General features: G+C 32.8%; 2 protein-coding genes across 5 annotated transcripts; both read left to right on the forward strand.

Annotated features, from left to right (window-relative positions):
* The first annotated feature begins 1,014 nt into the window (after positions 1–1,014).
* On the forward strand, positions 1,015–7,634 carry LOC108342359 (primase homolog protein). Its single transcript, XM_017580121.2, has 13 exons — positions 1,015–1,252; positions 1,609–1,745; positions 1,856–1,911; positions 1,994–2,045; positions 2,143–2,247; positions 3,009–3,089; positions 3,775–3,855; positions 5,237–5,302; positions 5,419–5,535; positions 6,386–6,433; positions 6,525–6,610; positions 6,999–7,059; positions 7,419–7,634. The coding sequence occupies exons 1-13, from the start codon at positions 1,096–1,098 to the stop codon at positions 7,491–7,493; spliced, it is 1,122 nt and encodes a 373-aa protein (XP_017435610.1). The 5' UTR covers positions 1,015–1,095; the 3' UTR covers positions 7,494–7,634.
* A 1,042-nt stretch (positions 7,635–8,676) lies between these two features.
* LOC108342264 (uncharacterized) lies at positions 8,677–11,337 on the forward strand. 4 transcript variants are annotated; one of them, XM_017580013.2, is made up of 5 exons: positions 8,677–9,017; positions 9,126–9,213; positions 9,977–10,050; positions 10,142–10,741; positions 11,035–11,337. In XM_017580013.2, the coding sequence occupies exons 1-5, from the start codon at positions 8,802–8,804 to the stop codon at positions 11,155–11,157; spliced, it is 1,101 nt and encodes a 366-aa protein (XP_017435502.1). In that variant the 5' UTR covers positions 8,677–8,801; the 3' UTR covers positions 11,158–11,337. The 4 variants fall into 4 exon arrangements, with proteins under 4 accessions (XP_017435502.1, XP_017435503.1, XP_017435504.1 ...); XM_017580014.2 differs by having other exon boundaries at positions 9,129–9,213; XM_017580015.2 differs by having other exon boundaries at positions 9,132–9,213.
* Positions 11,338–12,657: the final 1,320 nt, after the last annotated feature.

Genomic DNA, 12,657 nt, shown 5'->3' on the forward strand with positions numbered 1-12,657 from the left:
CGATTACCAGCAGGCATTGTCCAAGACAATCCTCTTCTTCGAGGGCCAACGCTCCGAATTCCTGCCGCAGGACCAGAGAATGCAGTGGCGCGCCAATTCGGGTCTCGGCGACGCTGGACCTACAACATCGACCTCACCGACGGCTACTACGACGCCGACAACAACGTCAAGTTCGGCTTTCCCATGGCATTCACCGTCGACCACTATCAACCTCAAAAAGCTGACAATCTTGCTCAGTGTCTTCAATCACCCAAGAAGCGACAACTATACAATAGACAAAGCATTACAAATCAATTCAACATACAATATTTAACCAACAAATTTATACCCCCAAAATCATCGTCAATGGAACAAAATATAATTAAACCCTAACTCCCAAATACAACAACAACAACATCAAGTAATTAGGCTTAGATTAGAACCACTTACCTCACGTACGTACGTTGTTCCAATTTCACCTTCAAGGAGCCAACCCTCATTACAACACCACTTGCAGCACAATGTTGAACCCATAAATGGCAAAATCAGTCTTAGATAAGGGTAATTTTCTTTAACCCAGACTTAAACCTACCACCTACCTTACATTATTTTATTTATTTTTTAATATTTCCACTAGCATCTGCACCGTTATATTTTTAACGGCGTCATAAACAGGACCGTATTGAACATTTTTAAACGAAATATGAGACCTTACCGAACTTTTTCAAAAGGTACGATCAGTTTGAATCAAACCTCTAAAAAGTAAGGACCAAATGATTAATTAAACCAAAAATCTATCATTCAATTTTGAATCTTCTTGATGAAACTAATTTTTTTTATAAAATTGATAGATATATGGAGAGGAAAAAGTGTAGGAAGAAAACATGAAATGAAAGAGATATATATTTAGGGGTATAAGTCGTCTGAGTGAATTAATTGTACATAACTAAACCTCCTATATTTTATTAAATAGAATTTTATGGAAACACAAGAATTTTAAGAGTTTTCTTATTCAATGGAGGCAAAAATATCTCTTCTCTTGTGTCTAATAGTTCTAGATGAACAAACAGGCATTTCAAAACTTGCAATGAAAACTAATAAAAATTAAAACCAAACATGTCAGTTTTTCAGAACCAATGGCTGCGTCTTCCCGTCACTCAATCTCTATTCTCCAAGTTGATTCCCAGAACCTATGCAGCAGTGTTATCCACAAGACAATGTCCCGTTTGGTGTCATTCACTGGCTCGTAACACCACTGTGCCCTCTACTCCAGGTTCATCGTTTTCCCTCGCTTTTCTTCTCTTATGATACCCTTGTTCCCCGTTTGTTACTGTTATTAGTTTGAATTTTCTGGGCAGCCAAAGGATTCAGCTTTTTTAAGAGTTTAATATCTATGCTCTGTTGCCTTTAAAAGTTTAACGCTTTCAACGAATCAGAAAATATTATTTTGACTTTTAAGGTAGTCATTGTAAAGTTTAACAAATTTAAATTCATGACCTTTTGTGATTTGTTTAAGATGTGAAAAATATATAAAACCCTCCTATCAGTGCATAAACTATTTTTTTTTTATATTTTAGAAAAAAATATTTATTGAATTTCCCTTATATGATTGTTCGTGTTATTTTTAAGGTATTGTGGAGCAGGTTGTGGACAATACTTCTGATGCACCTAAAGTGAAAGTATTGAAAGAGAGAATGGAACTTCTGGGCATCAGCTTGGGAAACTCTTGTTTGCCCGGGCAGTACCATAATCTGTTTTGTCCAAAAGTATCTACTTTTATTTTCTTCTAAAACTGCAACTTATTTTCTGCCCCTAGTCTTTTGTATGTATTTGGTTTTAAGTAGGTTTCTGACTTTTGTCTGTTTTGATATTCTAGTGCAAAGGTGGGCAATTAAAGGAGAGGAGTTTGTCTTTTCACATTATCTCGAATGGGTATGCTTTATGTAATTGCTTTGTGTGTGTGGTGATAATTGCGTGTTTTGATGTAATGTGTTTTGGCAAATGTGCGATGTAGCGAATTTGCAATGTGGAGATGTTTTCGAGCTAAATGTGGTTGGGCTGGTCAGGTGACATAACATGGATTTATAAATTTACGTATCCTTTCAAGCATAAAACTTGTAATGAACAATGACATACTGCTTCCGCATGATTATTTGGTTGTAGGTTTTTGCAGATGATCAGGAATTGTACAGTGGGGTTTGTACCACCGCCAAGTTTTCTAGAAAAATAGCGGATGAGAGCTTAGGATTGGAACCACTTGGTCCTAAGGTACAGAACTTGTTTTTGGCATTTTTAGTGGGCAATAGCAGTAGAACAACTGCCAAATTCTCAGAATGACCTATCTCTCTCATTTTTCTGGTAATTGTTATGATACCGGATGTCTTTTGAAGGTCTTTTATTCAAATGAATTAGTGAAAAATGATTATCCTCTTAAGTGTGCTGGCCTTCTCGTTGTTCTCTGATTCAACACACAAAGTATGCACTCTTAAGGGTATCGAGAGTGGAAATGCGTTATAATTACTATTTTTAGCTGAAATAGACACAGGGCTTGACTTTCTTGTGCTTTTGGCTTTATTCTCCCAATTTTTAAGGCAAAATAACTGAGGATTTACTTGACACTTTGAAATAAGGTTCACCTGGACTTATGCTCAAGTGTTAAATCAATTTCAATAACATATCATTTTTCCCCATGACCCTCAAGCTCTTAGCATAAAGTATCTGGTCATTTTCCATAACCTGTGGCATGTTAATTAATATCTCAGTATCAAAGGTCCAGTAGAGGTTTAGAAATATGATGTAATGGGTAGTAAGTAATATGGCCTTAGAAGCTTCACTATTCAATCATGATTGTGAATTTGATAATTTTGGAATGGCCAAGTGTGAGCATGCAAAACTACTATTTTGATTGAGTGTTGCCTCTTCAAGATGTTAAAGACTGTTTCATTAGGTGCTTGTGTCAATATATTGCAACCTTTAAGTATTAGTCAGATTATTTGCATATGTATTGATTTTGTTTTTCCTTGTTTTAGCTTGTTGCGTACTTTAGAGAGAGACTGATATCAGAGAAAACCCTGAGCAGAAATGCTGTTAGACAACTGTCTGACAATAAGGTATTTCCACAGTTCTGGTTTTGTAATTGTAACATTTGTTCCTTTAAATTGCTAGATAAACAGAATCCAGATCTGTAATTGGTGCTCTGTCCCGTATTGTGCTGGGACTCCTATAGCTGCTTCTTTGATTGATATATACCCTTTCAACAGGGAAAAAGAATCTTCGGTGATCTTGCCATCTTGAATTCTTGAAATCTGAACTAAAAGACCAATATCATGGATTTTTAACTTAAAACGGTGACTTTAGATTTTTAATATGGTTCTGGCAATGTCATGATGGCTAATTGACGTTTCCTTAATAGCTTTAAAGCTGGAGTTCTGATGGCAAAATTCATTATTCGCAATTGAATTGAATGATTACGGCCATGAATTGATATATTTAAAGTCCGTGTTCTGTTTCCAACCGGTCTCAACTACTGCAATTGAACCTTAGTGGGGCAATAGTGGAGGGAAACATAAATCCATTTACATGAACCAGAGTGGTAGTGCGTATATATTCTTTTAAAGTAAACTTTGCTTTAGTTGTCATGGCTTCAAGATCATGAAAAAAATCTTAGCAATGATCATAATTGTTGTGGTTTCTTCTCTTTGCTGTCTTATAAACATTTCTATACGTGTTTTAGTTCTTAAGAACTTAACTAGTTAGAAGTTCTAAACTTCGTTGTGTACTACAAATTTTGTGCAGGCAGTCATTGCTTTTACTTATAAACAAAATGGGTTGCTTGTTGGTTGCAAATACAGAGCACTGGAGAAAAGATTTTGGCTGGTAACTTTTCCATTTTGCAAATAGTATTCATTACAATGAATGATGTATTTTGAAATGATCAGTAGCGTTTCATGTACAATCAATGAAAGAAAAGGACAACTGTGGTGTTAGAAATGAAAAAAAAGGATGCAGGCAAGGCTACATTTTCTCCTTTCTTGCCTACACTTCCTTTTTGTAGAAAATGCTCGGGGAAAAAATTTACAAATTTGTATCAAAAGGTTCTGTCAAAAACTGAGTATCACTCCTTGATGCTATTTCTTGGTAGGAATTCAAAATGAGTTGGAAATCCCAAATTGGGTAAAAAAAAGTAAGATGAATATATAAGTAGAAGGATCCATAAATCACCTTAAGATTTTGGGTTGAAAATGGTGTCTTGATTTATTATATGGGTTTGTTCACGTCTCTTCAATGCAAATGGAATAACTTTTGTTTTGAGAAAATGAATAATACAAAGCTGTAAGCCACAGTATAAGTTATAACTCCCTTCCTGAAATAAAACAATTTACAATAACTAGCTACTAAACTATCCTACAAAAAGAATAAGGGTAAATGGGTACTTTGGTCTCTGAAAGTGTAAACTGCTGCAAATTTAGTCGTTGAAAGAATGATAAATCTAATTTAGTCCCTAAATATGTAAAAGTTCAAATTGGTCCCGAAACATCATAACTTAATGTCAAATTGGTCTTAAAAATAAAATCCAACTGGTTTTTAAAAAATCCGTTCAATACCATGATTACAAAAAATCAATTGGTCATACAAAATACAACTTAGTGTCATGAAAGCTTAACATCATCACAACTTAAAGACAAAATGGTCCCACGAAAGATTAACAACAAAATGTAATTGTTCCACTTTTTAAACATTAAAGGACTAAATAAAAATTTGAGTTGTTTGATGGGTTAATTTGACACCAGTTTATACTCTCAGGAACCAAAATTATCATCTATCCAAAAGAATAATTTAGGCTACTTACAGTAATTACAAACAGAGAATGTGAGACTGCTGTAACAATATTTTTTTCACTAAATTAACCCTTCAAATTAGTCCTTTGGATATTTTTACTACTAAATTATTCCATAAAAAGTCTAATATTTATTTAATTTTATTCATTCTCGTAGAAGACTAAGTGGTGACACGGAGGAGTATGGTAACTATTTTGTATCCTTGAGGACTTATGTCATGACAATTTTTTGGGGGTAATTAATGTGGTGATACCCTAGTTTCTAAGGGACTAATTTGTGACAAAGCTTTGGAGGGATAATGTGATGGCACCCTATTCTTTAGAAGACCACGTTGAGGGTTCAAAAATGTTGATATGAAGTTTAATTGATCTAGATACTAAGTAACTTATGTTCATTCAAATGCTCGATTTGATTTTCAGGAAAGAGGCACGGACAAGATACTATATGGAATTGATGACATTAGACAAGTATCTGAAATCATCATTGTAAATTTTTCTCCCTTAATTCTCCATCATAATCTTCTTTTTGTCTGACAATTCCCAACTGAAAGCTGGAAAAGGAAAGAATTGAAGATATTCTTACAGTCCAATGATGATGATAGGTTGAAGGGGAAATTGATAAGCTTTCACTTGAGGAGGCTGGCTTTCGGAATTGTGTTAGTGTTCCAGTGGGTGCACCAGTAAAGGTTTCTTCAAAAGATTTGCCACCAATAGAGAAGGTTTGTGTGTGTGCTATTATTAAAATTTGTTTTCACTTCTTTTAAAACCGAGTGAATATTCAATGTAATATGCCTTATTAATGCAAACATCCCTAATGCTTCTTGTCTTCTTCAGCAAAATCTATCTGTCTCTCTTATCTATCTATCTAATGAAATAGATTAGATGTGGTCTATCGAATGAAACGTAATTGACCCTGTCTGTAGTTTTGTCCGTGTGTTCATTCATTATGATTATTAATTGTCTGATTGCAACTTACCCTTTCGGAATTATTTCAAATACCTAGACTAATTTGCTCATCTAATTTTTCATTTTTATTCTGATGCAGTACAAGGTTTATGGTCGTTGTTGTACTTTGGTAATTGAAAAATGTACTAAAAAAGGCCCAGTACAAATCATTTAGTGATGTTGATTCTAACTATCTCAAGGGAGATCTTTGTGTTTTAAGACCACTTTCATCCTAATAAATTTACTAGTTATAATCCTTAACTTTGAAAAGAATAATCTATCTAAACGTTTTCTGCTTTTTCCTGTTACCTACAAATAATCATAACTAATTGCATTTTACTGCAAAAGTGTCCAAGTATGGAACCTTATTCTTTGAAGATCTGTTATACTGACGTTGTGTATGAGTTCTGCTCTTGTCGACTCACCTTTTGTTTATTTTTTTGGTGATGGACCATAATCACACATCACTTTCCTAAGATTAACATGAGAGCAAAAACAAATTGCTTCCAGTCATTCTTTCTCTGCCTTAACTGATCCATGGTTATCTTTCTACATCCTCAAAAAGTATGTGTTTCGGTCAATTAATATCGCATTAATATTATCTGTGCATGCTTATGAAATCAGGACAATGCATTTCAGTACCTTTGGAACTGCAAAGAGTACTTGGATAAGGTACACACATTTGATATCTTCCTATTAAGTTGAATCTTTATAGCGCAGAAGTGAACTGCTTATTAGCTTGGTTTCCTCTTTGTTCTTTTAGGCAGTTCGCATTATCCTGGCAACTGATAATGATTCTCCAGGTCAAGCTTTAGCAGAAGAACTGGCACGGCGCCTTGGCCGAGAAAGGTTATATATGATGTCATTTATTTTCTATGTCATTGTGTGCATGTACTAAATATAAAGTAAAACTTGAGACTTGGATAGCATGCTGCATGAATAGTTTGGATATAATTCATAAAGCTCAGCTATTAAGGTTCAAAACACATATTCATGGTACCTAAACTACTTAATGCATTAGGTTTAAATTTCATGCATGCAAAGGAATCCATATCCTACTAAATAAATCAAAATGGTTACCAAATCTGGACCCTAATAATGGCTCAGAAAGTTTATTGGATCTGACTGTTTATACATTCTGTTCCTTTTCCAGCACTTGAGGCGTTTTCCAATAATAAATGTTCTCTTCTGCTTTACTTTTACTTTGTGTTTTCCTTCCTTTTTTGGTTGTCATCAGGTGTTGGCGTGTGCTCTGGCCGAAGAAAGATGAATTCAGCTCTTTCAAAGATGCAAATGAGGTATAACTGGATTTTCTCTGTTATCAATATTTTCTTAGTTCTCTGTAGGGCAAGTGAAAATTCAGTTCACTAATGGCTTGTGAAGTTTCTAAGAAAAAATAACTTTTCAAGGTCCAATGACACGAGAAATGTTAATCACACACTTCCTGAAGACACTCTTTATTATTGGTTCATATTCATTGGAGATCGAAATATTTTATAGGTCTCAGTTCATGCTTAATGATCTCTAAGAAAGAGTGTTCATTAGAAAAAGTGTGCTGTTAGTATTGTTAAATATGATTTGCATTTTTCACTTTTCAAATGCAGTATATTTATATACCTTTAGGACACAATAATTTATTCATGGCTTATGACCCTAGGTTCTCCAATGCCTTGGAGCTGATGCTTTGAAGAAAGTAGTTGAGAATGCAGAGCCATATACAAGTGCCAACTAGGTAATTCCATCCATGGAGCTGGATATTGCTTTCAGTGCTCAAGATCCTGAACTACTATTAAAATTTAGTCATACCAGAAAATGTAATGAAAATTGTGGTGCTCATATTCATATTCTTTTCAATTAAATTGGTATTGAGATATCTCCTTTTTATGGTAGCTAAATTTTAGTTGTTTATAGGATTTCAGAAGTGTGAGCAGGTGTGTGTGTAGTTGTTTTTTAACAATACTAACATCACACTTTTTCTAATGAACACTTTTTCAACAAATATATTTAGTTTATTTTCTACGTCAACATATTTTTAATTTTTTTAAAGCTTATAATTAATTTTTTCCTTTTACAAATTGAAGACTCTTTATATTTTTTACAAAATAATTAATAGAAACATTTTGACGAAGCTTATGATTATACACATACATTTATATCAGTGGTAGTACATGACTTTGTAATTTCAGGGTTTTCTAAGAAAGGTGTTTAGTGTATTTTCCATGTCAATGTATTTTTATTATATATTTATTATTTATTTTGAAAAAAACATAATTAAAAATATTTGTTTGAATTTAAGACGAGATTTTTAGTTCCTATAAAATGAGTGAATTTTAATTTGGCCCCTATGACACTTTTATTTATTTTTCACCTCAATTAACAAGTATCATAATACTAGGATAAAAAAACAACTATGTTCAATTTTAGAAGAACTAAAATCAAAGAAAAAAAAGTTAGGACATAAAAGTTTATAGGACCAAGATTAAAACACATTCATCAGAAATGTTTATAACACTCTCATATTTGCTTAACACAATTTCCAATTATGAGATAAAAAAAAACTTTGCGTTACGCGTTTTGGAGATATTATACATTTAAAAAAATGGTTGGAAATGAAAAATCTTAAGAAAATTTCAAATTTCTAGAATGTGCATAATTTAGAAAACTTTTATTACATGTTAGATACCATTTACCAGAGAATTATAAATTTTGATAGGCCATTTTCATTACGAAGGTGCTAGAAACAACTACGATGGTGCCGGAAGCAATTTTCTACATGAATGCCTTTTTGAAAAACTTCCCCAATCCTGCTTCAAATACGGGCCCACCTACCTTTGGGTTAGGGATTGCTAATTGGGTCGGGTAAAGCACAACGGCCCAATATTTTTAAAATCAAATTCTCAGTCCTGAAAACTCTGTCGATGTTTTTGAAATTACTAACGCATCAAACGGGCGCAAAATTTGACCGTTGAAATTCACAATTTTGCTGTCTCCTCTCTTTCACTTCTTCCAAACTCAAAGTTTCTTTTTTCTGAATTTCACAATGCAGAAATTCAGAAAACCGGAATCTACCGACGTCGCTTTGACGGAGCGCCGAAATTGGGGTAATATCTTCAAATCTCTGGTTCAGATGGTGCGCGACCAGCAGAACCAGCTTCAATCGTTCGCTAGCCGCCACAAGTTTCTCGAAGACCGTCTTCGGATGCAGCACGAAGGGTGGATTTCCGATGTTCGCTTTCACAAGGAGCAAATTTCTCAGGTAAATAGACTTCTTTAAGGGCTCCGCTAAATTTTAAAAAAATAACTTTTTCTTTATGTGTTTTTATTACCACTGTTTCTTTAGTTGAATGGGATTTTGGCATTTGAGGAGAAGAAACGGTCTCTGGAGGAAGCAAAGGCGGATTTGGCGCTGGGTTTGAAGCACAGAGAGGCTGCTATATTAACATGGATTTTAGGTCAGTGAGTTTTCTTTGATTTCTTGTTAGTAGTTTTTACTTTGAGCTATTATTAGGGAAAAGGTGTTTGCTTTTGGTTCTTGGTGTTAGGTTTTTGCATTTGTCGTTTTATTCCTTAATGTTTTGCTTTCAAGGAGCAAATTTGGTTGTGGTTTTTATTAAGGATTGAGAATGGAGTACCTGACGTGGTGTAGATATTTTGTTTTTTGAAGTACCTTAGTTGAGTTTTGGGGGACAGTAGAGAGTAGCATATGTTTGTGATATGATTATTTTTGGACAATTGTCTCTTTTCTGGGGGATCAAAAGGTTTCTCTTGAGGCATCGCATCGCATTTGAAAGTTATCCAAAACAAATACTGCGGAATTAATTGCATAGGAGCAGAGTTAAATTAATAAGTTTTGGATGAGAACTGGTTTATGTGACCCGTCAATCTTGGGATGGTCCTTGATATAACAAGATTCGGATTATTTTCATTTACCAGATGTAAATTTAAATAACTTTACATGATACATGAATGTAAGGGTTGGCTGAGATGGTTAAATGCCTGATTGGCTGAACCATTATGCAAGTTCCTGCTCCTGGATGATGTATCACTCCTAGCATGCTACAGAGAATTTTCTTTTCATTTTCTGGTTTAAATTATTAATAACTTCGATTTTTTCAACTCAAGGGAAAGTTTTTGTTAATTGTTGAAATAATAGGTGTTTGAATGAATTTTTATTTGACATTATTCTAACTGCATTTATTTATTTTATGATTACAGAGCATACAGAGGATGAGTTGGGGGATTTTAAAGAATGGTTTGAAATTCTTTCTCGTAAATCCTCTGTTAGAGAAGTACGTAATCTGTCAGTCAGCGTTGCATATTTGTTGGGTTTTCTGATATTTCTTATGTATTACATTATGCTGAACAGTCACTTTATAACAGGACCAAGGAACAAAATCAAAGGATACTGGCAAGAAGAAAAAAGGAACCACAGATAAAGAGAACAAGCCCATTTGGAATACTGCAGAAAAAGATAAATGTTCTTGCCATGAATTTAGTCTGTTAAAAGGTGAATATGATAAGCTTTCTCTAGAAAAGTATTCGGAGGTGTCTGAACTCTTGGCGGAAAAGAAATTTGTGTGGAATCAATATAAAATAATGGAGAATGACTGCACTGCTAAATTAAAGACCAAAGAAGCTGAAGTAGAAAAGGCAAATGAAAAGATAAAGGTACTCGTTTCCGGCATGGAGCAGCTACGGTCTGAAAATTATGAAAAAGATAGTAAAATTTGCGAATTAGAAAGTAAAATTGCTGAGATGGAGGCTGAGACAAAAAGCTTAAACAAGGAAATATCTGGACTCTCAGTGGAGTTGGAATCTTTAAGAAAACTCCAGAACAACCATGTCACACCTGTTTTAAATCATTGCTCCGATGGGAATAAAGCATCTGGTTTGGGAAAGAAGAGCAGCAAGATTAGAAGTATGATTGTGCAGAAGGAAATACGTACACCGGATCAACCAGCTGCAAAATCTTCTGAAAGGGTATGGGATGTTCTTCTTCTAATTGCTTATCTTCCTTGTACTCTTGTTAATTCTGCCGGCAGTTGTCATTTATGTGCTTTTCTGGTGGCATATTGATTAATGCTGGCTTTCTTTTGTTCTTGAACATGGTTGTATTGAAGTAGCATCCTGCTTCCTAAATTACAAATGCTTGAACTATGCATTCATTTCAATAGAAATATGTATTCCCATGGTTCTAAAATTGAAAGTTTGAGAAAAAAGTATGCATTTCCTTGTTTTTTATATGTTTTCACTTCTTGAATCTTAATGTCCAGCGGAAAACAAGCATGAAGAGGAAAGAGCCTCCAGTTATTCCCATTGTAGCTCCTAAGCTGTTCTCTAGTAGCTTCAAGGTTCCAAAACTGAAGTCCTCTGGGAAGGTCAGAGATGAAAGATGACTCCTTTCGGAAATATGTGAGTCTTACATGGCCTTGCACGCTCTTTATGTAAACTATGTATCATGTATGAGCTTTTAGTAATTAAAACATTTGATTTAACTTTGGAATAGATAATGCTATTCCACTCTTTTGTTGTAAATTATATTTAAAACAGCCTTTAGTATGTTAATGTTGTTATCATTCTAATGAAGTAGATTTTAATCATGTCAATCTTAAATAACTGGTTTAATTATTTATTACTAAATAAAAATGTATATGAAGAGATTCACTGTTCACACTATACATGAATGTTCGATTTTCTTTTTTGATTCAGGGAATCTTAAAAGGAGCAATTGCACAATAAGTACAATATTTTTCGGATTTACTTGCCTTTGAACTATAATTTTTTAATATAAATCAAAATATAAGTACAAATTTTATAAGATAAAACTGAAAAAGAATTATAGAAGACTGAAAACAACAGGTATTTACTGAAAAATAAAACAGAAATGAAAGAATGCACTTGTGTCACTTAGTGGCATGTCATTTAAGAAATATATTATCACTTAAAGGACACTAGTAAACAACACATACAAAAATATTAAAGTTACGTATAACTACATACAAAATTTACAGGTTTAATAAAAGTAAAAAATTTATTTAATACTTTCTACCTACATAAAGATTTTTGAAAACTAATTACTTTGTTTTGAAAAGAAAAACATCAGTAACATTTTGTTTCATATAATCTTATTAACGGAAATTCAGCACAAACTTTTATGAATTCTTACTTCAATTCAAGAACATGTAGTTCATAATTAAAAATTAATTATTAATGAATATTTAAAAAAGGTATAATGCAGAATATGCTATTGGCATTCTTTTACTAAATTAGTTTTATAATAAAATTATTTATATTAAGAGCATAAACATTATTAGCCAAAAAGTTTGAGAAATGCATTTTTTTTAAGTGTAAATAAAGGTTTGCTTTATCTTTAAAAATAATACTAGTTTGTGTTAATATTTGAAATTTTACACATACCTTTTATCTCTTTAAGAGGACTAGTATATAAGATCACGTCTATACAAGATGATGTATGGTGAATCATTGTAATCTACCATTAGACTATTTTTTTTTTCAATTTTATTATAATATAATAAAGCATGCGTTTAGATTTTTGTGGAAATATCTCAACTATTTTTTTTTAGTTTGGATCAAATAGGGTAGAAATATATTTGACACTTTTTTTAAGTATAATTAAAAAAAATTACCCAAAATTCTAAATTTCTTACAAATTATAATAAGTTATGTTTTAACACAACATAAGCAGAGGTTAGTGATTTTTAGTTATAATATAATTAGCGTACACAAACAGAGACTTGTGTATATGTATTTCTTAAATATTTATAAATTATTTATATTTTAAAAATAATAATTAAAAAATAAAATCGAAACAATAAAAAGTGTATATGGTTATAAATATAATTATAGATAAAATAAATTTTAGTTATTGAAATAAA

Source organism: Vigna angularis, chromosome 6, assembly GCF_016808095.1.
Source record: "Vigna angularis cultivar LongXiaoDou No.4 chromosome 6, ASM1680809v1, whole genome shotgun sequence".
NCBI lineage: Eukaryota > Viridiplantae > Streptophyta > Magnoliopsida > Fabales > Fabaceae > Vigna > Vigna angularis.